This window comes from Hoplias malabaricus, chromosome 5 (assembly GCF_029633855.1).
Source record: "Hoplias malabaricus isolate fHopMal1 chromosome 5, fHopMal1.hap1, whole genome shotgun sequence".
NCBI classification, from domain to species: domain Eukaryota; kingdom Metazoa; phylum Chordata; class Actinopteri; order Characiformes; family Erythrinidae; genus Hoplias; species Hoplias malabaricus.
Genome location: NC_089804.1, coordinates 10,929,817 through 10,957,725, shown reverse-complemented (window position 1 = coordinate 10,957,725; position 27,909 = coordinate 10,929,817). Strand labels below are relative to the sequence as shown.

At 39.2% G+C, this 27,909-nt stretch overlaps 2 protein-coding genes across 5 annotated transcripts; one reads left to right on the top strand and one right to left on the bottom strand.

The window, feature by feature from the left end:
• Positions 1 to 5,415: 5,415 nt before the first annotated feature.
• Positions 5,416 to 14,606, top strand: LOC136697009 (NUAK family SNF1-like kinase 1). 2 transcript variants are annotated; one of them, XM_066671872.1, is made up of 8 exons: positions 5,416 to 5,794; positions 7,447 to 7,567; positions 7,845 to 7,996; positions 9,646 to 9,711; positions 10,397 to 10,516; positions 10,779 to 10,911; positions 11,842 to 12,473; positions 14,520 to 14,606. In XM_066671872.1, exons 1-7 carry the CDS (start codon positions 5,579 to 5,581, stop codon positions 12,468 to 12,470), a joined length of 1,437 nt encoding a protein of 478 aa, XP_066527969.1. In that variant the 5' UTR covers positions 5,416 to 5,578; the 3' UTR covers positions 12,471 to 12,473; positions 14,520 to 14,606. The 2 variants fall into 2 exon arrangements, with proteins under 2 accessions (XP_066527969.1, XP_066527968.1); XM_066671871.1 differs by lacking the exon at positions 14,520 to 14,606 and having other exon boundaries at positions 11,842 to 14,480.
• On the bottom strand, positions 14,579 to 24,424 carry edem2 (ER degradation enhancer, mannosidase alpha-like 2). 3 transcript variants are annotated; one of them, XM_066671870.1, is made up of 11 exons: positions 24,030 to 24,424; positions 18,772 to 18,882; positions 18,490 to 18,529; positions 18,292 to 18,397; positions 17,667 to 17,792; positions 17,191 to 17,402; positions 16,321 to 16,462; positions 16,012 to 16,136; positions 15,638 to 15,782; positions 15,426 to 15,547; positions 14,579 to 15,194 (listed from the first exon to the last, which is right to left on the bottom strand). In XM_066671870.1, exons 2-11 carry the CDS (start codon positions 18,864 to 18,866, stop codon positions 14,724 to 14,726), a joined length of 1,584 nt encoding a protein of 527 aa, XP_066527967.1. In that variant the 5' UTR covers positions 18,867 to 18,882; positions 24,030 to 24,424; the 3' UTR covers positions 14,579 to 14,723. The 3 variants fall into 3 exon arrangements, with proteins under 3 accessions (XP_066527967.1, XP_066527966.1, XP_066527965.1); XM_066671869.1 differs by lacking the exon at positions 24,030 to 24,424 and adding an exon at positions 23,318 to 23,806; XM_066671868.1 differs by lacking the exon at positions 24,030 to 24,424 and adding an exon at positions 20,111 to 20,405.
• Between the last annotated feature and the right edge of the window lie 3,485 nt (positions 24,425 to 27,909).

Genomic DNA, 27,909 nt, shown 5'->3' with positions numbered 1-27,909 from the left:
GACTTTAGTGTTTCACCCGATCCAAATACAAATGCAGCCTGTGAGACACGGAGTGTGATGTATTCATTTGTGAACAGTGAAACATATCTGTGACTTGTGTTTAATTTGCGGATTAACATTTACGCATTCGTAAAGTGTTTTGAGACCAATCTTTCTCCATAAAAAAACATCACCTTTAAGGTAGCATATGTCTCTGTAAAACCCCAGTATATACCTTCACGTTTTCACAAGTACGTTTTTACATTTACAAGTAGCCCATGTTTTCTGCCCATACATTTTAACATAAACATTCTGTAAACTTTTCACTCTTATTTAGCCCTGACCCAATTATGTGTTGTAGACATACCTTTTTGCAGTGTCATTGCTCCCTAATTTCTTTCACATCTTAAATGGGCGTTATGTGCTATAACTGGTTAGCAGTGTTTATTTTCCCATGAGATCTGCATAATGAGAAACCACAATAACTGAAAGGGCTGAGTTTGAGACTTTTCATACTTTGTCCTGGCCTTGGACCTAACAGAGTGTGACTGTCCAGATCAGTCACAGACTCTGAGACAACACCCCCCTGACGCTGGACGTGCCATCCCACACATTCAGACACAAGGAGTCATATTAACACAGCAGTTTGGGCTCCTCCAAACAGGAAACAACTGTGTGTATACGTGTAAGAGAGACTGCACAAATAGGAACATCATGTAAAATACAGCAGTGCTTTTTTAGGTTCTTGAATTTGAATTCATTTAATTATAAACTTACATGATGCAAACTGACACTTCATATATTTCCAAGTGGCACAAACGTACTCAACCACCTAAAGTTTAAGTAAATGCAAACTTAAAATTTCTTATTAACAGGTAGTTAATCTCTCAACTCTGGGACACGGTGGCATTTGTGTTCGTGCTTTGCTTTAGGTCCATCAGATCTTTCAACTTTCCAACCATTGTACTTGACTACTCTATATGGCCAAAAGTTTGTGGTCACAAACTCATCCAACACATAGTACACAACATGAAGTGTGTAAATAGGACATAGTGGTAAGAGCTATATGCTTTACCACCTACTACTACACTCATTGTTATTATTGTTTTTGGTGGTGTTGTGTTAATTAGCTCTTCATGCTTCATTTCAGCTGCAAAAAGAGCAGTTACACGCGTTATTTTATGTTTCCTCATTCTCTAATTTTTGGCAACAGGCCTTGCATGCACACAACCATTCATTCATTCATTCATTATCTGTAAGCGCTTATCCAGATCAGGGTCGCGGTGGGTCCAGAGCCTACCTGGAATCATTGGGCGCAAAGCAGGGATACACCCTGGAGGGGGCGCCAGTCCTTCACAGGGCAACACAGACACACACACACATTCACTCACACACTCACACCTACGAACAATTTCGAGTCGCCAATCTACCTACCAACGTGTGTTTTTGGACTGTGGTAGGAAACCGGAGCACCCGGAGGAAACACACACGGACACAAGGAGAACACACCAACTCCTCACAGACAGTCACCCGGAGCGGGAATCGAACCCATAACCTCCAGACCCCTGGAGCTGTGTGACTGCGACACTACCTGCTGCGCCACCGTGCCACCATGCACACAACCAATACTCATAAAACAAAAAACACATCAAAATACTGATATAGTTCACACGAGGTGCACAGAGATGGCATGTGTGAATTCCTCTATGTCTCACTGTACACTTGTTATAAGATCACTCCAGATAAATCTTAATATTAAGTGTAAGCATGGTCTTCATGGGCAATGCTAATGCTACAACCTCTATGCCTCATTTGAGTCTTACACATTAAATCTCTAATTAAAATTCTAATTGAAATTGCATTGAAACAACTATAAAGCAGTCTGATTAGATATTTCAGATTTGTATTTACTAAAAATAATGCCTACATTTGTTTTAACGTTGCTGTCTACAATAGTAATTTATTTATCTCACTTTACTGTTAATAGGCCATCTTCTACCTTAAATGTGTATTTACTGCATAGTTTAGAGCTGTCCACTGCAATAATGAACAGCAGGAACTATGCAGACCATTCTGCCAGAATGTTAAGGCTATTAAAGACAGTTAACCGTTAACCACCAGTTAGAAATCACAGTATGTCCACAATGGTATGGTCATTGTATCCCAGTCCAGGCTTAGCCACTTCCAGCTTTCACAGATTTCTTCTTTACTTTTGACCATAGCGCTGCCCCTTTGTCCAGTGTCATCCTGTTTAGTGTGTAGCTCCTGCCAGTAATCATTGTCTGTACTTGTGTCTGGCTAGTCATCTCTGTAATGATTTCAGTAAAACTTCCTGCGTATTCAGCTCTTAGGTCTACTGGCTCGTTATAATCGCTAGGAAATCTTATCACCAATAAATACAATAGTCGAGGGAGGGAGGGTCTGACACTACTTTCTTAACCTCCAACCCGCCAAAGCTAAGACGATTTGGGTCATGTACCTGGATGCGAAAACGCTTTGTAATGCACAAGCTGAAGGGGTCAAGCAGAGTTTATTCCACCTTTATTGCCTAGACATGCTAATGCTGGAGAGGGTTTTTAGAGCATGCAGAACTGGGTACTTTACATGTGTAGCCAATTCATTTGTGAGTATTGTAATACTCATATTCTAGAGAAATAAGTGGGTAACACTTTACAATAGAGTTTGGTAGTTGGCAGGAACTAATAATTAGTACTGCATTAACAGCTACATTCATTCATTCATTCATTATCTGTAAGTGCTTATCCAGTTCAGGGTCATGGTGGGTCCAGAGCCTACCTGGAATCATTGGGCGCAAGGCCTTCACAGGGCATCACACACACGTTCACACCTACGGACACTTTTGAGTCGCCAATCCACCTACCCACGTGTGTTTTTTGACTGTGGGAGGAAACCGGAGCACCCGGAGGAAACCCACGCAGACACGGGGAGAACACATTAACAACTACATCACTCTTTTAACTACCAAGGAGTGCTGATTAATTACTCAGTAGGTAATAGTGAATTAATGATGGAGGTTGTTCACTTTTAAGTAAAAATAATTACTGAATCTTATATAACTACTGGAGAACTTCTTATTAATTAAGTTTCCATCAGAATAACTACTCATTTATCACTGGTTACATCAACATCTTACATTTCACCTGGAGAACTCTTCTAAATCACTACTCCCCACAGTTCAGTGTCTAAATTATTTTATCAGTGTTAATACAACCCCTGGCAAAAATGATGGATTCCCCAGTCTCTGAGGATGTTCCTTCAGTTGTTTAATTTTGTAGAAAAAAGCAGATCACAGAAATGACAAAAAACTAAAGGCATTTCAAATGGCAACTTTCTGTCTTTAAGAAACACTAAGAGAAATCAAGAAGAATAACTGTGGTGGCCAGTAACAGTTAGATTTTTAGAACAAGCACAGGGAATAAATTATGGAATCACTCAATTCTGAGGAAAAAAATATGGAATCATGACAAACAAAATAACACTCCAACACATCACTAGTACTTTGTTGCACCACCTCTGGCTTTTATAACTGCTTGCAGTCTTTGAGGCATTGACTTAATGAGTGACAAACAGTACTCTTCATCAATCTGGCTCCGGCTTTCTCTGACTGCTGTTGCCAGATCAGCTTTGCGGGTTGGAGCCTTGTCATGGACCATTTTCTTTAACTTCCACCACAGATTTTCAGTTGGACTGAGATGCGGACTGTCTGCAGGCCGTGACATTGACCTTGTGTCTTTCTTCAAGGAATGTTTTCACAGATTTTGCTCTATGGCCAGATGCATTATCATCTTGAAAAGTGATGTCATCGTCCCCAAACATCCTTTCAATAAATGGGATAAGAAAAGTGTCCAAAATGTCAATGTAAACCTGTGCATTTATTGAAGATGTAATGACAGCCATCTCCCCAGTGTCTTTACCTGACATGCAGCCCTTTATCATCAATGACTGTGGAAATTTGCATGTTTTCTTCAGACAGTCGTCTGCATAAATCTCATTCACCTTCCCCAGTGCAGACTCGAGATTCATCACTGAATATGACTTTCATCCAGTCGTCCACAGTCCACGACTGCCTTTCCTTAGCCCACTGTAACCTTGTTTTTTTTTCTGTTTAGTTGTTAGTGATGGCTTTCTTTTAGCTTTTCTGTAAATCCCATTTCCTTTAGGCGGTTTCTTACAGTTCGGTCACAGACGTTGACTCCAGTTTCCTCCCATTTGTTCCTCATTTGTTTTGTTGTACATTTTCTGTTTTCAAGGCGTATTGCTTTAAGTTTTCTGTCTTGACACTCTGATGTCTTCCTTGTTCTACCAGTACGCTTGCCTTTAACCACCTCCCCATGTTGTTTGTACTTGGTCCAGGTTTTAGACACAGCTGACTGTGAACAACCAACATCTTGTGCAACACTGCGTGATGATTTACACTCTTTAAGGAGTTTGATAATCCTCTCCTTTGTTTCAATCGACATCTCTGGTGTTAGAGCCATGATTCATGTCAGTGCACTTATAGCAACAGCTCTCCAGGGTGTGATCACTCCTTTTTACCTGCACACTAACGAGCAGCTTTCATCTGATGCAGGTGTTAGTGTTTGTAATGAAAATTTGTGGGTGATTCCATAATTATTTCCTCAGAATTGAGTGATTCCATAATTTATTCCTTTTGCTTGTTCTAAAAATCTAACTGTTACTGTCTACCACAATTATTTTTCTTGATTTCTTTTAGTGATTCTTAAAAGCCAGAAAGTTGCCATTTGAAATGCCTTTAGTGTTTTGTCATGTGTGTGATCTGCTTTTTTTTCTACAAAATTAAACAACTGAAGGAACATCCTCAGAGACGGGGGAATCCATAATTTTTGCCAGGGGTTGTACAAAACACATACTTGAAGGAAGCTGGGGAGACCACACCCTGTAAACAGCAATTTTAAATATTTACACTTCAGCATCTGCCATATATGAGGAAAACATGCTTCATACTTCAATGTCTAAAGGTTTGCTTACCTCCAGTTTTTATTACAACAGCTTTGAATAAACTTGAACGTGAGCTGAATTTCCTCATTTTATAAACATTGTAATACTTGGGACAGCCAAACCAATTTATTATCACATCAGACTGACCTGTCACATCAGACTGAGACAAAGCAAATGTCCTAAATCCATACACATGAACAGCACCAGACAAAACAACAAACATTATCCAACCAAATATGCAACATTTCACTTTTTTCAGGGTGGGGGGTGTCTACAGGTCGAATTGTAGACTGAAACTGAAGAGCTGGGGGTCTGCCATGTGGTGATGGCCTTTAAATCCTTCCTCCAGCTGTGGGATGTATTCAGCGATGATGACGTGCTGTTGTGCTGTTAGGGAGGATTGGGGTCGAGCTTATCCTCATTTCTGACTTGAAAACAACCGCAGGGCATCGCCGCGTGGCCTGGCGACTCCTCCCACTCACGCGACCATGTGTCCGGTCTTTAGGCTCGGGGCTCAGGCTGTGACGGGCGGAATAGAAAATGAGAGACATTTCTGAGGGCTGAGGCGTCCTACTATACCGTCTCTAAAGCTGGAGCGGAGTGAGGGCTCTGTGGGGCGATGAGAAGACAAGAACAACCCCTCAGCGTCACTTCTGGAGAGAGTGCGCCCGCGAGCGGGGAGAGCGTCCTTGCGGTGAAAATGGGCACCGTTTCCGGGGTGAAGACCCACCAGCACAAACACAGCCTGAAACGCCGGTTTGAGGTTCTAGAGACTCTGGGCAAGGGCACATACGGGAAGGTGAAAAAAGCCGTGGAGAGACAGAGTGGGAAAACGGTGAGTGATGCACAAGGACTGTTGACTTTTAAAAATTCAAGACTGAAAAAAGGTGCTTTAAAAACCCCAGCATCACTGCTGTGTCTGATCATTGGCACCAACAGAACACACACCTACACACCACCACCCTGTCAGTGTCTCTGAGCATGATTCACCAGCCAAATCACACCTGCTCTGTGGTGGTCCCTTTTATGTCCTAACTGTTGAAGAACAAGGTGGAAGGGGGCAAACAAGGTATGCAGAGCAACATATGTAGTACAGTCTGTGATTGTAGAGCTACAAAGTGCTCCTGTATGGTCAGTGGAGGTGTAAGAATGGAGAGTAAGTGTAGAAACAAGGTGGTCATATATACAGTTATTCCTGATCTGTGTATATATCAATTAAAAGTCAGATTTAATTTATTAATTACAAAAGAAAAAATTTGTGGTGCTGAAAATTAGTAATATTTGTGTATATTATATTAAGCTCATTCATATAGAAAAAGTGCTTCTACTTGTTCAGTACGTATACTTTGAACGAATGGCTATAACACATTGACATAATGGAAAATTGGATGAAAAGTTTCAGAGTCGAACACCCCACTAACGTTCAGAAAATTCATCTTATTGTATTCATTATTTTCATTTAGCACAATGTATTCATACAATGCTTAGAGCTTGTTACTGTTTTAGAAAGGAATGTCAGGGCCTTTGTGTTTGTGTGTGTGTGTGTGTGTGTGTGTGTGTTTGTGTGTGTGTGTGTGTGTCTAATGTAGAATTAATAGTCAGTATTCATCAATTTCATCCTTCCATTGTTCAAATTGTCCATTGTTCAAAACAAAAGAGACACCCCCTCCCCCAATATTCTGATTTCTGCCCTTTCACTGTCAATGGGCATAATCTCACTAGCCAATCAGACTATGGAAAGCAGCTCAATGCTGTCTGCTTGACATCTCGAGTGGGAGCAAAGAGGTATTCCCGAAACCCGCAGCTTTAACATCGTCAGAATTCCTGCAGACAAGCACTGATATTATTGAGGGCTGGCAGGGGGTGTCTGACTCCAGATTGGGGTCAGACTGGATTGGCAGCTCCCCCAGAATGAAATAATAGCATATTTGTGTAGACAATATGGCCCACAAGGTGGCTTGTGTGAAAAATCCTCTCTGTGTTTTTGTGTCCTAATCATTCATCGTCTGTCCTTGGCTGTAAGTTCATACACCATCAGAATATTTGGCACAGAGGTGTTACCCTCGAGGGTACATATTCATTACCTTTAATTAAGGAACATAATTGTACCTCATTCTATTATAATTGTAGAATATTATCTTGTGTTGATTTCATACGCACCTCATTTCATCACCAGAACTCATGTTACGTTTTTATTTCACACTTTTTTCATAATAAAATATTACAAACATTCACCTCCTGGAGAAGAGATTTTAATGTATCTTTATGGAACAAAACTGGACTTGTTCCTTTAGCGACAATAATGTATCGTACACATAACCATGGTCTTTGTTAGTCCTACACGTTTACCAAGAATGTTTCTTGTCGAAAGTAGTTTGGTTTATGCTTTACTCTTAGATACATTGGGCTACATTTGAAGAGTATAGACCATGTTTGTGTTTCTGCTAAATATAATGCAGCTGCTGTATGTGTGTGAATTTGTTCCAGGTGGCCATCAAGTACATAAGGAAAGAGCGAATCTGTGATGATCTGGATAGAGCTCACATCAAGAGAGAGATAGAAATCACATCATCTCTGTCGCACTCAAACATTATCCATATCTATGAGGGTGAGAATATACATGCACACACTCCATAAGGTTAAAAAGTGTTCATATTTTTGTGTTTCTGAGTCTGACCTATGCCTTGTAAAACAGAGAGAATGCTCTTTGAGGATTAAGCTTCCCATGTAAAATTGTGAGGACATATTTCAATATTAAAGCAGTCTCAATGCTGGACTTATGGAGTACAGTGGGTTACTGTAGTGTTTCAGTTGTTTTACTAAAGTGACTGGGGGAGGAAGCATTAAAATTATTTGAAAATAAAATCGTTTGCTTGCGTGCTTAGTCTTTGAGAGCAGAGAGAAGATAGTGATGGTGATGGAGTACGCCAGTGGAGGAGAGCTGTATGAATACATTCAGAAGAGGAAACGAATAACAGAGGAGGAGGCCAGACACTTCTTTAGACAAGTCACCTCTGCGGTGCTCCATTGCCACACAGTAAGCATTTACATACATCAAAACACAAACACACACACAATTAAAAATTACAATTATATTACAGACATTTACAGGTGGATTATAGCTACATTGTGGTTCTAGTACAAGATCTGTTTTTCAGAAAGGTTTATATTTATGTTCAATCTATTTATATATAATTTACGTTAGTAGTTATAAGATAATATTCCTGTATTTTTCCATCCATCCATCCATTATCTGTAACCGCTTATCCAATTTAGGGTCGCGGGGGGTCCAGAGCCTACCTGGAATCATTGGGCGTAAGACGGGAATACACCCTGGAGGGGGTGCCAGTCCTTCACAGGGCAACACACATTCACTCACACACATTCACTCACACACTCACTCACACCTACGGACACTTTTTGAGTCACCAATCCACCTACCAACGTGTGTTTTTGGACTGTGGGAGGAAACCGGAGCACCCGGAGGAAACCCACGCAGACACAGGGAGAACACACCAACTCCTCACAGACAGTCACCTGGAGGAAACCCACTCAGACACAGGGAGAACACGCCAACTCCTCACAGACAGTCACCCGGAGGAAACCCACTCAGACACAGGGAGAACACACCAACTCCTCACAGACAGTCACCTGGAGTGGGAATCAAACCCACAACCTCCAGGTCCCTGGAGCTGTGTGACTGCGACACTACCTGCTGCACCACCGTGCCGCCCTACATTGTTATCTATTTAATAATATTTTATAATCTGTCTATTGTCTATTATTGATATTTAGTGAATAAAATATCTGTGGTGAATTCTAATTTAACAGTTAATCAAATGTACTGTTGAGCACTGGGAGTATGGTCTTAATAAAAATACCGTAAAAATATATATCATTGTATAATCACAAATGGTTCTGAAATTTACAAGATGCAACAAGATACAGCAAAAATGCTAAATCCTCAGTGACGTGTTTCAGCCTGTTTACACAAATGTAATTTTTTAAAATATAGTTACAGCGAATGCTTTTTTAAATTCCATCAGCAGCTCACTTTATTTAACTGATTAAAAGAGTGTTTAGCTGATTCAGGTACTGGGTGCACCTCCTTGTAAATACTGGACTTCTTCAAGAAGGATATTGTAACTGGTTAATCTGACACAATTTCTGTTTACTCTGCTGTAAGTGTTTTTACCACCCAGATTATAAGCCTCACTTATAAATTTGTATGAGATTTCTAAGATATTTGCACAGTACTGTACACGGAGACTGAAGCAGACAATGTTTAAGCCGTGCTTAGAACAAATCACCACATAAACAGGAGAATTCTTGTGGTAATTTACAAAAGCCAGTCATTATTGAAGTTCTCTCCACATTCCAATGACTTTTTAAAGCATGTTTTCGAATGTACGTAGTGAAAGGTGGCAAATCCTCTAATCTTTACTTCCAGTGAGAACTTGACATTGCAAAGCTTTTGTGGATCAAATGATTTCAGACTTAACACACTGACACATTTCACAGTTTGGCCCTCTCAGCATGCGTGGCAAAAACACTGCGTATTTAAAGAATAAAATAAAGAGTAAGATATTACTGCATGATGAAAAATGATCAAGAGCACTAAGGCTGCCATTATTGATTCTGTGATTTTACTGCAGAACTAAACTCAAACCTTTTGTCTTGTTTCAGAATGGAGTCGTTCATCGAGATCTCAAACTTGAAAACATCTTACTGGACCAGGACTTAAATGTGAAGGTAAATTGAGAGTTCTCATTCCCAAAAGGGCATAACACGGTTCATGTATTCAGTGGGTTTACTTTCAGACCTTTGTATCGGATACACACTGGACAGACTTCAGTAATGTAACGAATTGAAGTAAAAATTAAAGAGAAAATCAAAAAACTGCTCTTAGCATTTAGTCTTTAGATTGTTAACAGGTGTGTTGTCACCCAGATTCCTGCAGCTTCAGTATAACTGCATTTTTTAAAGCAGTATAACAATGTAATTCTGCAGAGTCTCTAAAGTTTTATGGTGGAAATTTTTTTTAAATAGTTTAAGACTCAACATTTTAAGAAAAAATAAATTGCTCATTGAGTTTAAATGTTGTCTCATTCCGTTTAATGAACTGTTCTCTCAGTTCAACTAAAGTGTCCCCTAAATTTATTCAATAATTCTATTAATTCACATAAAACTCAGAGAATCATTTATGAAATTATAGAAACATTTACTGTCAGTACTGACGCAGTGAAGTTCTCTGATAAATCAGTGCATAAGTTATTACTGACACGTGAGAACATGGACATTTTATAACTCATGAAAGCAAAAACCTCTTTGGTGCAATATAGAAAATACATATTAAATGAACAGACTTTCATTAGACTGGACTACATTTATGATGCCTTCTATTCTTTTTGTATTTGAACCACTGTTTTTTTTTTAGCTGGCTGATTTTGGTTTGTCCAACCAATATCAGAGAGGGCATTTTCTTGAGACATTTTGTGGGAGCCCTCTCTATGCATCACCAGAGATCATCAATGGACTGCCATACCAAGGCCCAGAGGTGTGTTTATCTAATACTTGAGATTTTATTTTTGCCTACATTTCGATTAAAATCTCCCTCCAGCCAAAAATTACATAAACATCTATCTCACAGGAGGTTAATACGTTTCTGCACTAAAATGAGTGTGTATTAGTGTTAATTTGTGACCAGATTTGTAATTTTAAAATATATTTTTAATTATTGGGATCGAAAAAAATCACACTGGTGACATAATTTCTTCCAATGACTTGTCTATTGACTGATGTGCACATGTGTATTTAAGGTGGATTGCTGGGCTCTAGGTGTATTGCTCTATGCTCTGGTTTACGGTTTTATGCCTTTTGATGGAGGCTGTTACAGCCACCTTAGAAAGCAAATCAGCCAAGGAAACTACAGGAAACCCAACAACCACTCAGGTACACACACACACACTCCCAGCTACTGTTCAATACAGTAAACGTTGTTCAGACAATGTCTATGTGTTTAAATGTGATAAGGAAATTAACAAACATTTTCACCTTTGGCATGACTGCAAAACCCCAAAGCACATTTTAACAGGAAAAAAATTTGTGATTACAGTAATCACTCACTACTTCGCGGTTCATTTTTCACGGATTCGCTACTTCGCGGGTTTTTTCAAGGGGGGCATATGGCCGCTATATCGCGGATATTGAGGGAAAATCTAGGAAAACCGTGAAAGATGTGTAAATTAAAAGTTTTGTTTTTTTATTTACATGTATTAGACGAGGCCTGTAGGTGACAATATATAATTTACAAGTATTTCTTACGTACAGTACATGTATTGTTCATGTCCACATCCAAGTGAAATGTACTTACGCTAAATCACAGCTTAGGAATGACTCTATTAAAGAAACTGGTAGGATATCACACGTAGTTCCAGCTGAAAAACATTATAGAATGACTGTTTAATGCAAAGGGTTGGTTGTTAACAGTAAGAGGGAGGGTTTTTCAAAGTCCAAATACTCGTTAAATACATGAAAAATATATATTTCCTTTGCGTCGCGTGAATTCGTTTTTCGCGGGTGGTCTTGGAACGCATCCCCCGCGAAAAACGAGGGATCACTGTATATGAAAATAATTACCGGTAATAACAATATTAAAATAATTACTAACTGAAATTTCACAAATAAACTTTTAAAATCTCTAAAACACTTAAGATACTTTTGGATATGTATTTGTTTCCTTGCAAGAAAGGTCCAGTTGGAACAGCATGTATGTTAAAACATGAATTTGCACTCGATTCAGTTAAAGTTTTTTTTAATTAAGAGTCAGCATCTTCCAGGTGGCTAAGGTTCTAACAATAGTCTTGTACAACATTCTTACAGATGCTTATACTCTAATTGTCTGGATGCTGACTGTCAATGTAAAAGAAAGAGCCACGATGGAAGATATCACCAATCACTGGTGGCTTAACCCACCTTACATAATGACCATGAATGACTATGGCCGCAATGGTTTTACTCCCTCTGAACACATCGTAGGAGATCGAACACAAGGTAGTGCTCTGCCCAGAAAGATCCGTAAAGAGAGAGCATCAATTCAGCACTTTGACGCTACCAACTACTTTCAAGCTAGACTTCCATCCTTGCATCTAATTTCCTCCACACACGGCCAGCATGCCAAACTACCCAAGAAGGGCATTCTGAAGAAACTCTATGAGGGGATTGAGTACATGAACTCAGAAGATCACTTGTATAGAGGACAGAAAGATGCTGACAGTCCTCAAGTCACGTGCCATGACAATGAGAGTAGCAGTAAAGGAACAGAGGATGGCAGGAAGAGGAAGGGTATTCTCAAACGGAACAGTGCATCCTCAAACCTAGACTTGCCTCGAAATACAACCACAAACAACAAACTGGCTTCAGCATTGTCAAGTGGCATTATCCATGACAACAACAGCATGAGTAATAAGGAGGAGGATCTGGCGATAAAGATTACAATATGGAAGACATGACAGGTGATGTACATTGAACACCTACTTATTCCTCATGTTGGTCTATCTATTTCCACTTAAACTATTAAACACACCGTATGGCCAAAAAAATTATCTTTTTTTACTTATATTAAGAGTATTCATAGGGAGATTGGGCCCTTTGCTACAATCACATACTCTATTCTTCTGGGATATCATTAGACTAGATTGTAGGTCATTTCTGCAAAGAATTCATAGCATTCAACCAGAACCAGTGAGGCACTGAAATGGTGTTGAATGTTTAGTTGTACTCATTCATTTTAAGGCCTGCCTACAAACTATGTCGTAGTTAGGTCTACAGTGTGGTCACATTGCAGAACAGCCAACAACACAAAACTGCACAGACTGCACACATAATTCAGCCACAAAGTTTTCTATGCAGTTTCATTAGTTTTTTTCTAGTTCAAATGTGTGCGAGTACTATTTTACCCTGCATGAGGCATTATAAATTGCCCTGCATTAAATCCATCTGTTTCCAATCTTTCACCCAGCTTATTTTTCCAAGCCTACTTCTTTAAAAACGGTGGCACGGTTGCGCAGCAGGTAATGTGGCTGTCACACAGCTGCATGTTCCTGTGTTTGTGGGTTCAAGCCCACAAACTGTCTGTGAAGAGTTTGGTGTGTTCTCCCTGTGTTTATGTGGGTTTCCACCAGGTGCTCCTGTTCTCAAAGCACACGTTGGTTGATTGGCTAGTCAAAAGTGTCCCTAGGTGCAAGTGTGTGAGTGAATATGTGAGCATGTGTTGCCCTGTTAAGGACTGGTGCCCCCTCCAGGGTGTGTTCTGTCTTGCGCCCAGTGAGTCCAGGTAGTCTCCAGACCCACCGCGACCCTGAACTGGATAAGGGTTACAGACAATGAATTAATGAACGAATAACTTCTTTAAGTGGCTGGGCCAAACCACATGTTTATTTATAGTGTCTTTCCCCCCCCCAATTTTAAGTTTGGAATCACTGGCCATTTTTTTGTTAATTTTTTTTATACACTCTCATAACTTTAATCTATAATACAACATGTGACAATTTTGCAAAGGATATGATTTCAACATTTTTCTGTAATGAAATTAAATAACACACTGTAATAATTTTATCTGGTTTGAAAACTTACCTCAACAACAGAATTTTGGACTGTTTGTTTGTTTTTAGTCATTCATGATGTAATGCAAGTTATTTATTTATTTTAGAATTTTCTCAGCTCCATTAATGTTTCTGGACATGCCTAAAAAAACCTTTTGGCTGATAGTGACACCATATTGAATTAGCAGCTTTGGAAAGGTCTCAGTTAAATAAAGAAATTTTAATTGCATAGACCACAGGAGACTAAAGGACTAGGATCAGGTTTATTCAGTTACCTTGCAAAAACAATCTATACACGTATGAAGATACAAATATTTTTTCCTTGAAAACGTGGCCAAGAGTTTGTGTGAATCACTGGCCTGATCACTAACAGGCAAAACTGAGCTATAAATGATGTATAAAATTGTGGAACTAGAATCTTCCTGAGAAGAAACAGACCTGGGCATTAACCAGGCTAAGCTAATATGCGTTTTGTTTGTTTCCTAACAAGCTATTCTCTAAGATCAAGATAAACTTCTTGGCCTTTCAGCAAGAAGTTAAAGCAACCGGGCCTCTTAATCCCAAACAGACTTGAAAATAAAAGGAACTTTGCTCAGCGCTGCAGTTGTATGCATTTTTAATTCATGCTAAATATTAGCATTAATCAGAAACCTGTTGGGGGGAGATGAATTGGGTTATTCACTGTAAACCCTTGCTTTTCAAAGCTTTGTCATAGTCTCACGTGAGGAGTAAAGTCTCTTTTTAGACAAGAGGCCAGACTCTCTCCTCTGTGTGGCTGATTATCGTAAAACAGTAGCTTTAGCATTAGCGAAATCCCAGCTAAGCTGAAACGTTTGGTCTTGTGTGGCCCACTAATCTGCTCAAATTTTTTCTTTTTGAGTCTAAGAAAGAGAACTTGTGTTTCCTACTTTTCCTTTTATGAAAAATGCATATTTCAACATTTATTTTTTTTATTAGGCAGAAGAAAGAGGACACACAACAGAATTTTCAACCTAAACTTTAAATCTTTTTTTCACATTTTTGGAATTTACAATATGAGGTGGGGGAAAAAATAAGTCACTCATTGTTCAATAAATATGAAAATATTTATTACACTTATTATCAAATCGTCATTCTATATCCTGAATGTTGGTCATACAATTAAAACATCTGAATTTCTGCTTATGTGCTGTCACTGAAGACTTGGCCCATTACAGACAACCTGCCACTGAAGGGCTGTGTGGGGCAGGAGAGCACAGGTGCTTTCCTTCTTTCTCCAGGCGTTAATGCTATGCTTTCTGAGCAGCCAATGCCTGAGGGATCATTCTCCCCTGATGCATCTTCTGACTCAGCAGTGTGAGATTTAAGTGGCTCTGATAGGCTGAGAAGTATGTCCTGTATCTCTTTGCGTTCATCTTTGTCTTTACTGCAGCAGTAAAGGGCAGCTGGGTCTAGCGGATGTGCCTCTGTATTAAAAATATAGCCCCCTGCCCCTAGAATGCAGTCTCCACGTGGACCCCCCAGCTCAAACGTTGTCCCACTGTTGTGAAGGAAGTTGTCAGGATCAAACATGAGGTACAGGTATTTGATTGTTTCGGCCAAAAAAAAGGACTCCATTCGATTATCCAGCTTATGGTCCCTCACGTCCTTTACCTTTAAATAGAGTGTATGAGAAAAATTAATCAATTAAAACAATGTAATTAACATTTATCTGGAAGTATTTATACAGATATGAACATAAAACTTAGTCTAATTGCAGCTTCGTGAAGATAGAGTTTACCAAACAATAAACTACTTATGTATATAAACAATAAATTGCTGTTAATAGACTTAGTCTAGACGTGTGGTAAAAAAACAGGACTTAAATGGGGTGGCAGTACTTACACTGGCAAATCCACATTTAACACGGCTGATTTTCTCTATGGACTCCACAGCATCCCTGCCCAGCTGCAGAAATGTCGAGTCACCCGTTGCCTTATAAAGGTACATGGCACTCTCTATCAGCTCTGAAACAAGGCATGAAAAAAATATCTTTGTTTTCCCCTACACTTAAGTCATGTCTTCTATGACACACACAATAAGCAACATGGAGGTACCTGGACGTAAAGGGTATCCCTCGCGCTTGTCCACTGTATAGCCCTGAGGGATACTGTAGAATTCTGGAAGCCCACCAAACTGACGCCACACAGTGTAATAGTTATGAAAGGTTCTTGTGGCACTGTTGATATCCCCTATTAAGCTCTGAAATAGTTTAAAAACACAATTATTTGAACCAGCATTACTACGTTTCTTTGTCTGAAGTCCAATTTTGTTCAAATATCTGTAGGAATTCCACCACTTAAGGCTTACAGTTATTTTGTGATGCCCTGAATAGATTCATATCTAATTTAATCCTAATAAAATCTTTATTGTATTAAGCAGACTTGGGGTTGTAGTTTGGTCATAAAGAGTGAACTTCCTGTTCTCTCACCTGCAGCCCTGGCCAGAAGGCCTCCAGAGATTGAAAGACAGGCATGGACACAGTTCCCTTGTGCATCTGCACCCATAAGTACCAGTCATCAAATTTTGTGTAGTTTCTAATTGACTTATCAAACTCTGCAACATAGTTAAAGACACTCAGGTCAGCAGAAACCAGCATTCATTTCAGTTGAAATAATACACAGTACAAATTGTTGCTTTTATGTGTGTGTGCCATTTTTGCTAAAATCTCTAGATATTTAACTACTTACAGGCACATTATAGCTGTAAACAACAGTGAATAAAATCTAAGCTGTTGTACCATTAAACATGTTTAGAAGTTCCTCGTCTTGCAGCATGATAGCACCCTTCACCAGGTACTCGAAATATGAGTCAACCCCTGCTCCAATACCTGCATCCTGAGCAACCCACTTTGAAGTGATGACATCAATATGGTTTCCAACCTAATAAAATAAAAGGTTTTATAAATGTACAGGACAGTCATGGTCCTTTTAAAGGGGAAGTTCTAAACCTTTACAGATTGTTCAGACACTTTTCATTTTAATTCTTCAAGTTTAAACTTTTCTTGGCTTCATGAGTGATTATTATAACTGACAAACTGATATCTATACGTGTTTAGAAAAGTATACACATGAGAAAGTTGAACTTTGCTGAACAAGTGTTACTGTTATAATTAATACCTTAAATGTAGGTTTTTAAAGGTGAATTGACTGTGTTTAAGCTAAACGTAAACCCTGCCCTAGAAAGAACGATTCCAATAATTACATCTGATGCTAAAGCTGGTATTTCAACAGTACATGTTCTGCATAAAGATGTTTACCATTATGGCCATTATTTCAAGTGTGTGACCAATTAAACAATAGTCATTTATTAACAGTAATTATTTACTCTGCAAACCTAGCCCCATCTCTAACAGAAATAATTACATAGACTACATAACTACAATTACAAAACACCTCATGGCCAAAGGTTTGTGGACACCTGATCAATTATGCAAACTGTATGTTCACTACTCAATGTCTGTGTGTATGACATGTACCCTTTAAATTAACTGAGTTCTCTAATTATGAACCTGAAGCGTATTTCAAATTACTGAACATAACAGTATGGAAACAACACCAGGTTCTTATTAACATTACTTCATGTGGAAGACTAAAAGTGCAGATCTTACCAGGCCAATGTCAGATCGTGTCTTCCAGAGAGATCTGAGGGCCTTGCGAGCCACATTCTCAAACACTGCATCTCCAGTCAGGCGGCTGAGGGTGGAGAACTCCAGGATGAATGTGCCCACTCCAGCGGTGCAGGTAACGGGGGTCTCTGTGGGGTTGACGCCCCTTAAGAGGTTCACTGTGCCATAAGGCATACCTGTGGGTGTCTGAAATGCTAGAGAGGGCAGATTTGCCATGAGCATTCACAATGATCCCTATAAATATAATGTGTGCAAGCCAGAGCAATTTTTTAAGTTTCCATGAATGTACAGTACTCAGACTAAGCAGCCTGCAGCCCAAGCTTAGATAAGAGTACAAAGGACATGGTGTGAGGATTAAAACCTGAGCTGATCTGATGGACTTACATTGTAAAGTTAACTTAAGTCGTTAAGGGTGGGTATGTAGCTATGCCACAGCAATGTCTTGCAGATTTCCTCACCTGGGAGGAGTTTGCGTGCTGCATCCTCAGCCATGCGGAGCAGAGGCCCTGAGCATGGCCAGCCCTCTTCCACCTCCATCCCAGCATGCTTGGACAGCAGGTGGGCAGAGAGAAGCCCACCTACCACTGCAGGTAAAAGGAAGAAGACCCAAATTAGCATGAGCAAGCATTACACATAAATTAACTAATCAGCGTTATTAACAAGACTGCATGAACAGATTCAGTAAAGCTAAGTTGAGGATTAGCACAGAGTAGTCTAGCTTAGCTCCATGTTTTTGTAGAAATGCCCATAATTGCATTGTATGGCTTGGTTGACGTGAGAGCTCTAGCTGAGAGTAAATAGAGAACGTAGCCATAGTGTTTACAGGACTTTAAAACTAACGGTAAACTTTGGTAGAAATTGATGCTAAATTAGATCACCAACTTGAATGAAATTTAGAAACTAAATGTAAACAACAAAAAACAAAAAGTGTGTTTATATATATTTTATTTTTCACAGAATAATGTATATTTAAGATGCTCTCTCTTTACATATTTATATAGTGTATGTGTGTGTGTGTGTGTGTGTGTGTGTGCACATTGGAGCACATAATATTCTATATCCATCACCCTACCGGGTCCTCACCTCGTATGTTTGTCTCAAACACAGACGCATTTACATCAGTGTCAAAATCCACAGTGTCCTGAAGGAGGGTGGCAACCCGCTGGAACTCGGTGTGGTTCCCTAGTATCTGAAACATGAGCAGAGTACACAACTCACTACATCCATCAAAGAGAACTCATTTTCTCTCACACAAACACATTTCAAAACACCAATTCATACCAGCAAGGTGTCCAAGGCATCAATAAGGGTGAGTGAAAAACTACAATGAGGGGAAAAATGAGAAGCGTTAGGCCTAGGTTACATTTACAACAGGGTATTTTATCTAGTCACAAACCTAAAACAGCAACAAGGATAATACTGTGTTGGAATAAAACATTGCATCTCCAAATAAGGAGCTTAACTTCAGAAGCAAATAATAATAAACACAATGTACTTATACATGCTGACCCATTCTCAGACACCTTCATAAGAAAGTTTGGAGGATATTGACTGTTCTTTTACCTGCCCCATGTGTCCTGTCCATCACATGTAAGAGGTCGGAGCTCATCGTATGGATAGGCATTCTCCAAATAACTGTTGTAGGCATGGTAGAACATGGACTTTATTCTGTCTCTGTTGAGAGAAAGCATTACAGCATGTCATTTAATAATAAAAACAACAATAATCATCGTTATTTATATATCACCTTATGGAAAAAAATAAGATTTAAATTATAACAGATTATAATAAAACAAAGAGAAACGAACAAATAAAAGAAAGTTCGAAAAGAAAGATTATACCTGACCTGAGTTTTCCTGCACATGAAGTGAGGAAGAGAATCTCTAATCTGTTAATCAGTTCATAGGATACTTAATCATTCAGTCCGGAGCCTACCTGGAATCACTGGGCACCCGTCCTTCACAGGGAGAGACACACTCACACATATGTACACTTTTGAGTCACTAATCCACCTACCAATGTGTGTTTTTGAACCGTGGGAGGAAACCGGAGCACCCAGAGAACACACCAAACTCCTCAAGGACAGTCCCCCGGAGCAGGATTTGAACCCACAACACCCTGGAGCTTTGGTATGCTCAGTGCTTACAAATTATAAAACTCCATGAGTTGATAAAGCTTACGAGAATATTTAATCTAGTCATTTCCAGCACCCTAAGGGAGGAAGAGCACTAAAATATACCACATTCAAGGCAGATGTAACCTAATAACATTTCACATTGGACATCTAAGCTGTTAATCAATCCTTGTGAATTCTTATTCATAAGAGGTTGTTAATGTTTAGGGCAACGAGTCTTTTTCAGCACCCTGATCCTCAACACTGCAGTGACACTGATGTGGTGGTGGTATACTGTACTGATATGAGCGGATCAGACACAGCAGTGCTGCTGGAGTTTGCACTGGCCAGTTACAGCTGTTGATGCACAGCTGGTGTTGGCCGTCCACTAGTCCCTCAGTGGACACAGGACGCTGTTGGCTGAATATTTTTGGTTGATTCACGAAAGTGACACTAAGGGTTTTTAAAAACACCATATCCACTCGTACCAGTAGGACATACACTTTGTAGTCTGTAACTGTAGAATGCAAGTGCCCCTGTATGGAAGTGGAACTAACACAGTGGACACCGAGTGCAGATTATTGGTGTGCGAAATTCTTACAGCCAAACGGTGTATGATTAATCCTCATTAGCCTCCATATTGTGACAACAGGAAACACGGATATGACTGACAGTGATCCCATTCTAAAGAGTGCTCTGACACTGACCGGTCAACAACTCAGGTCGCAGAAAGCAGCACAGAGTTTATATTAGAGTAGCACTGTTTGTTAAAGCATATGGTTAATTCACCTGTACCGAGCCATGGACTCCGGCTCCGTGAACTCCTTTCCTTTAACATGACTGATGACCGGGCACAAGTGCGCTGCACAGAGGACGGTGCTGAACAGGAGAGTGAGCATGAAGCAGCGGGAGTGGAGAAAACACAGCAACGGAGAGAATTTACAGCTACATCTATTTATTCGGGGGTTCCCTTTAGGCTCAGCTGATGCAGGAAGCGCACCGAACACGCATGCGCACAACGAAGTTGACGAAACCGTTTGTCGTGTCCCAATCCCCTCCTTACGCCCTAAGGTCTTCATTAAAAGTCTGAAAAACAGGCGCCTACGCGTTCACGACAAACCGGTTGAGGACACGCTGGGATCTCTGTTGGTGGTGGGTATTACCAGGGGCTGTTGTAAATATTCCATTTCCCTCACGACCGTGTAGTTTATGCGCACTTGAGCGAGGGGCTCACTACAAGTTTGAGTGAAGGGACACTTCTAGGTATGAGTTTCCACAGATGAACAGAAAATAAAGATGAAGATAAATTAAACAAGTTACATGCACTTTATTCATATTTTGAATAATAAAACGTACTAAAGTACAGGTTAAACAAGAAACACAAGTACATTAGACAGAACAAAGTTGAGAAATCAAGAAATAATCCCTGGAAAAATGATGGAATCACCACATTTATGTTCATCACATTTTCATGCGAGTGATAGTCGAGGTTTCTGTGCGATTAATAGCAACAGTGACCGTTAAACTGGGCTTAAACGGATTTCTAAAGTGAAGAGGACAATATAATGTAGATAAGGAGACGAGGACATCTAGTGGTTACTGGTAGTATTGCTACATGTGGTGAATATATGGGAACTGCTGGAGCCAAATATATATATAACAATCCACCACAGAGCAGTGTGTCAGGACACACTTCAGATATGACATGATCAGCAATCAGATCTCGACCTGTTTAAAAGTCTATAGGTAAAAAAATGTCCCATGACGAGGTTCTGACCTTCAAAGCTGATCTGTAAATTGCTATTTGACAAACTTGGAACCAACATGGTAGACTATTGTTTTTGAATAGTAAAATAATTCAGTGATTTTTTAAAAAATGATTCCCTAATTATCTCCTACTTAAAGTGGACAGAATACGCCATTAATTTAAATTATTTAATTTAGTTATTTTGAGGTATGTTTCAGAAAGCCAGAATATTCCACTATTAGGCAAAGATTGTTGTGTTTTATCTTTGATTTTATTATTTTCTTGTAAGTAGGACAATCCCATGATTTTTACCAGGGGCAGTAATATTTTAGTACCAAATAAATAGGTAGCACCAGAGGAATCAGATCTCTTGTACAAAGAAACAGGAAAAAAAAGTGTAATACATTTTCAAACACAATAGATAAAACTAAAAAGAGCTTATGACCAGAATGAAGTTCAGCAATTCTGCTTCTGGGTTTCCAAATATAGGTTATATAGAATCAATATAATATATAAAACATGGCTTAGTAAGTACATTCAAACGGCACACATGCAGAGATGTTTCACAAAGCAGTTCTTATTTAGCTAAATAATTTATTCTTCCCTTACTGGACAGTCCTGCTTTCTTACTCATGCTATCTGGTTAACTAACATCCTGCTTTGAGAAATACCCCTATAATGTATGCATTAAACATAAAGTATATAAATTAAATTTCAATCTGTCAATCCACATGGAATCACACAGTGAAACTGCATCTAAAACCTTTTAGTGTATGAGTAGCTTATGTGTGTTTATATGCCCGTGAAACTGTTTCCCCAGTAAAGCTGTATTTACCCTTTACCTGGAAAGTTACATTATGTATAGGTTCTAGCTTTCAAACAGCAATAAAAAATAACATTGAAAATACAGCTTATCTGTGTTACTGTAAATTGTGCACTTTCACATCCATAAACCTTTTATGAATGTCGAGAACGGATCACAGAACAATGTAGAACATAAAAGTAATGTGTACAGAGTTTATAAAACTGAACTGAATCAGTATAGTGTTTTTTGGCTATTTAATTTGGCTTGATACGCAGTGGGGTATGGTGAGGACAATCCACCCTGGGGTAAAATGCCCATCCAAGGTGGACCAAATAACACCAACAAATTTACTTCCAACATTTACTTTAAATGCTATGAACAATCATTAGGTTTGTTGAGAAATATAACAAAATTATTCAACAAAAAATTAATTTGGCGGTAAACTTTTAGACTTTTAGTATTGGACACCTTGTTCCTGCAGGCATTAGACAACAGGCTGTTAATGTTATATAAATGTTTTTAAAAACAACAATATAGGTATATTAAACACAATATTCTATATACGCTATTTCACATCAACATGCAACATGGGAAAATGCTTGTGGATACCTCTCATCTAGGTTTTAGCCGTTTCAGTTTCAAACTTGCCTCCCTGTGGTCACAATGCCCACCTGCGCATTTCTTGAAAGACTAGATGTCCAAACACTGCTTTGAGGATTTGATTGCATTCAGCCACAACTACATTAGTGAGGTTGTGGGCTTATTTTGGATGATTAATTAGATTTCACTTTTCTATGGAGATTATAGGCAGGGAGCACATAGTGAAACCCATGTAACAGCAACTATTTAAGAAATCACAGTAGATTATAGGTGTGTGCAAACATTTGGAAACGTAGTAAATATTGGTGGCCTGCTTACAGTCTCATGAAGATTATTGAGACTTTTAGATGACAAACGTTTATATGAAGCTCACAATGTGTCTAAGTTAAATTTTGCTTTTTGGAAAACTCATTTAATATTCTTTTTGAGATACTTATTGAGTACAGACTGCAATAATATTTCCTTCCTGAAGGTGGAAAAGGAGCAATCTGCAAAACTGACACCAAGCATGAACTATAATACAGTTTCAAAACAGAGGAGAGAGCTGTCAGAAAACTGAACGAACAAGAGACGAGTTTAAGAACTTTGGACCGTAAAAGCTAAGAAGAATGTGTCATTTTCTTAATTTCACTAAAAAAAATTTACCAATTCAAAAAAAAACAAAAAAAACACAAAAGTGGCCGCCATTTCCCTGCATTTACTGTCCAAACCCACCTTAAATATTTCGACTAGACAAGGCTGGCGTTATTTATCGATTTTCCCTCCCATCATAAATGTGGTTTAGGTGGCAGAACATTGCCTCTTATTCGCAATTTTTGTAGTCAAACATTTCATTCCACCTTACCTCTGTTTGAGAGTCTTACTGGCAGAATCCTCTTCGAAGCTAGCGCCATAGCTTTTGAACCTTTTTGAAGCAACCGTTATTCCACTTTATCCGTTAAAAATCACACAAACCACATTAAAATTTTAGACTAGACAAGACTGGTATTATTTTCCCTTTAACCAAACATGTAATTTATCCAAATTTCCAAATTATAAAAGGTCCGTTTAAGAGTCTTATTTGCGTTATTCTCCAGCTTCTTATTGATTACTCATTTCCACCTTAAACATCTATGTGAAACTAAAGCTAGAGCTAGGTTTTATAAACAATACACGTTTTGAAATACTTCTTATATCCCATTTTATCAATTTAAACACACAACCAAGTGTACAACATGTCACTAAAACATCTACCTACTACTAAAACGCTTATATTTGCTGTGCACTACCAAGTCTGATTTCTATGTTCCACCTTAAATAGGTGAATATACAAGGTTTTTCAAACTTAATCTTACTCTTGGTTTAAAACACACACAAGCCATGGAGAAACATTGTTTGTTTCTTTAAAACAAACAAACAATGGTATTTACAATTTTCAATAATTGTTATTCAACTTCTTCATATAAAACACAGTCCTAACACCTTTTACACTTCACTATGCCTCACTTTCTTTATATGAAACACACAACCTATGGCGTGTACTCCTATGTATTTTTTCAGAAATTATTTGCTGTTACCTCTTCTGGAGAAAATTAGTCAGCTCACTTCTGTAGTGTTTCTGCTTCTAAACTGCCTCCACTTTTCAAACACAAGGCCAATATTTCTTCTCATTTTACTCCATCTCTGGTCATGGCGATTTTTAGAAGGGCAATGTAGCTTTTTGGGTCTGGTAAAATAGAATATTAACTCTGTTCACTTGGTCATTTCATGGCTACAAGACACTGTGTTTGTACACCTGGCAGCGGTGGGTTTGGACTTCAAAATGATTGGACAGAGGGCGGGCCCTAGGAAGACAGGATCACAGGAACAGCTCCCGACTGGGCACTTCTAAAAAAAAACAATACACTGCTTCAGCAATGCTATGAGAGGCAGCAGTGTTTTAGCTTTGACTGTTTTCTTAATCTATGACCACACACCCTGGACAATTTATGACTAACTACAGTAAATATCAGATTGCTCCTTTAATGAAGGTGATTTTACACTCATCTAATTCTTGCAGAAGTTTTTTTTGGGTGCATTCTCTCCATTATACCCCACCACCAAAGGAGCCAAAAAAAAAAAAAAAAGCATAACTTAAGATTGTTTAATAGTAAAGCGCTTATCACAATTTAAATTTCCCATTCATTTCAATAAACAAGACAAGAAAAATTCCATACTGATCTACATGCTCTGGCATGGTTTGTCCAAAACTTCAACCTCAACCCTCAGCTCCATGTTAAGGATACATACTCTGCAACTTCTGCCAACAATGTTTAAGCATTTGGATTGTTCTGATCCGCCGTAACCTTCTTCCTTTTTTCCTCTGGACAGTTCTGCAGGATCTTGCTTTCCATGTGTTTTTCTGCAGTGGAACACATTAATCATCACTTAACAGAACATTCCCCAATGATCAAACTGACTTCCCATTTAGTTTAAGAGACAGACTTTTCTATTTCACTTTGATGCAAATAATCATAAGATGATCAGCAGATGATAATGGATGTTACAAAAAAAGCTCCTTGCCATGGCTCTTTTTTTGCAGTACAGTTGAATAACTTGGTCCATCCTGGACACTACGGCCACCAGGCTGTCTTCTGGCAGGCCTTGACTGAGACTCTTAAAATGCACGGTCATACCATAAATCGATCGCACAATGCGAGTCACCTAAAACACAAAGGAAAACTGAAAACCACAGCCAGAATATAATTATATTTAATTTGAAATAAATCTATTTCAGATTCTACAGTGTGACAGATTAAACACAAAGACATTTTGCTGTAAAACACTTGACATGCATCCACCGCACATAAGCCGAAACTTCTTGGCAACAAAACCCCACTGTTAAACTACATTACTTGTAGGAGGAACTGTTTAATGCATTTCTTATTAAAAATAATAATAATAATAATATATAGTTTTTTTTCTATCTGAAATTCTTGAGTTGGCTTGATTCCAACAAGAAAGTCAATTTAAAATAAAAATTAACTACAAAATACATTACTCCGACTGATTGTTTGAATAACAAGGGTGCATGAGAAACTACATGTCCAAACGTTTGTAGAGATTTCTGTGATAGCTGCTTCTTTATGTTGCCACAGGCATTTAGCTGTGCACAATGTTTACACAGTCTCTATAGAAATGCAATGTCGATAGACTGGAAACTCTCTGGAGCAGTGCCACATGAGCTTAAAATCACCATGCCCAATAAACAAGATAAACAAGCAGCACCGACTTCCAATCACTTCAGAGAATTCAGAGTGATTCTATGCTTACCTTATTAGAAGGACAACAGTCACTTTCTGTAGGTGTGTCAAACAGGCCAGTCATATTCTGGATTAGACAAAAAAAAATAAAATTACAAAGCATTATTCAAACAAACTTCATATCTAGCCTTTAATTGATGTGCATAAACCAGTTTCCAGAACCAATCTTAATTCCTATCCAGAAAAAGGAACCACGACACATATAGGCTGCATCCCTTCAGCGGTCCTGCAGAGGGCAGCACTTGTTCACATACAATATAAAGGAAACACCCATTTAACATGAGGAAAAGTCCTCTTCACCGGCATTGTATTCTAAAATGCACTAATGCCAATAACAAGTATTTAATAAGTGACCCACCAGACTCTGGAGCTCAACCAAGATCAGTTTGCTGTAGGTTTCGAGAAGCATAGAGTAGTTGCAGAGTTCATTAGAACAGGCCACTCCGAGGAGCAGCATCATAGCGATACAGAGAACAGGCCTGGTCCCACTCTGTAGGTTAAAGAGGCATCCATTAAATAATTCAGCTTTCAGTAAATTTATCACAGTGTGCTTAGAAAATCCAAGAGTAGTGACTATCCTGCAAAAAACAACACAAAACCCTTTATGTGCTGTGTATTGGACTTCAATATGCTGCTCAACGTGTAAACTAGCGTAAACCACGATACAATTATTCCATTGTTAAACATCTAATCATACAGGTCTGTAACTCACTCACTCACTCACTCACTCACGTTGAAGAACTGTACCACAGTGAGGTGCTATTTAGTGCATTCTTGTGTTTTTCAGCAGGTTTTATTTATATTCGTTTGTACCTTGTATATTTTCAAGACCATGCCTCTCAATTTAGGTACAATATTTGTGAAAACCGTCTCCATGGTTTCCCAGATCCAGATTTTCACCTTAACCTAGTCTTAATGGAATGTCTAATGATGCAACACCAATGGCAGTACAATGACTTCCAAAAGGGGGCGTAATCCATATTCATAAAACTGGGATTTTGTGTGTGTTCACCATCATTCATTGGGATACATGCTGTGGCTATTACTTATACTCACTGAAGGTTTACCACCTAATAATTAACACAAGTTACAATAGAGGATGGGTGTTTTGAAGTGTTTCTGCAGTTATAGTCTTTGGCCTGGTATTTTACAACTCCTACCCGAGTTACAGGCACTAGATTAAGTCCTGTAAAATGGCATGGTCAGCAACTTCACTCTGTTATAAATGCAGCTTGCAGTTTTACGCTTCATCCATTATTAGATCGTACATTTTGTGCTGCTCTTTATACGTAAACATCTATTCATCTCCTTTGACGGCGTTCTCCTGGATCTCATGTTTTTGGCCAATGTATTTTTGTTATAATGTTCTTTTATAACTTTTTCTTTTATTTCCGTGAATATTCTTAATCCAGACTTGTCTTGTTTTTCTTGGTTCATTTAATTCCATAGTCTGCGTGTGCACTCACAGAGGTAAATTCCCTCTAGGCTGTGTGAGACTTAGAGGAACAGTGATACCGCCTGGGACCTAGTTTTAGACAAATACTGATACTGGCTACTCTGGTCATGCCCGAACAAGAGGAGCGTGGACCTGGCCGAGCCTGGCGTCTGTTTACGGAGTGCGCCGTGTTTGGTGAAGTGCAGAAGGCTGGAACTCACCATTGATCATGGTCTGCAGTGAGGGTCTTTGCATGCGCGGATATCATTCTGTGTCGCAGCTGGTGCTGGAGCTCGGCTCGTGCATCCTTCACATGGTCGCGAGCGCGGAATCGCCGTTACACTCGACGAGCTTCCACTCAAAGCGCGCGCTCACGGACAGCGTGGACGTCCCTGACAAGAGCTGCGTTCATGTGCGCCGCGAGCTCCACTCCCAGCATCGCCAAAATCCCCCAGCGCGCGGCTCCAGTTTCGCCCCCCGTCATGCGTTACTGGCGCTGCGCTTTGGGTTTCAGCAGGATTCCAGTCTGATCAAGCCGAGGAAACTTCCGCGATCAATCACCGCTCCTTTCTTTCGGTTTCGGTAATGGGCCGCTTTTAAAAATCCTCGTGCGCCCTTTCCCGCACGACCGCTTTAGTTTCATGCGAAAAAAGTCAGTTTCTTGTCTTTCCTTTTACGAACTGAACTGTGGGCTTCCCCTATAGTATACATAACTTTTTA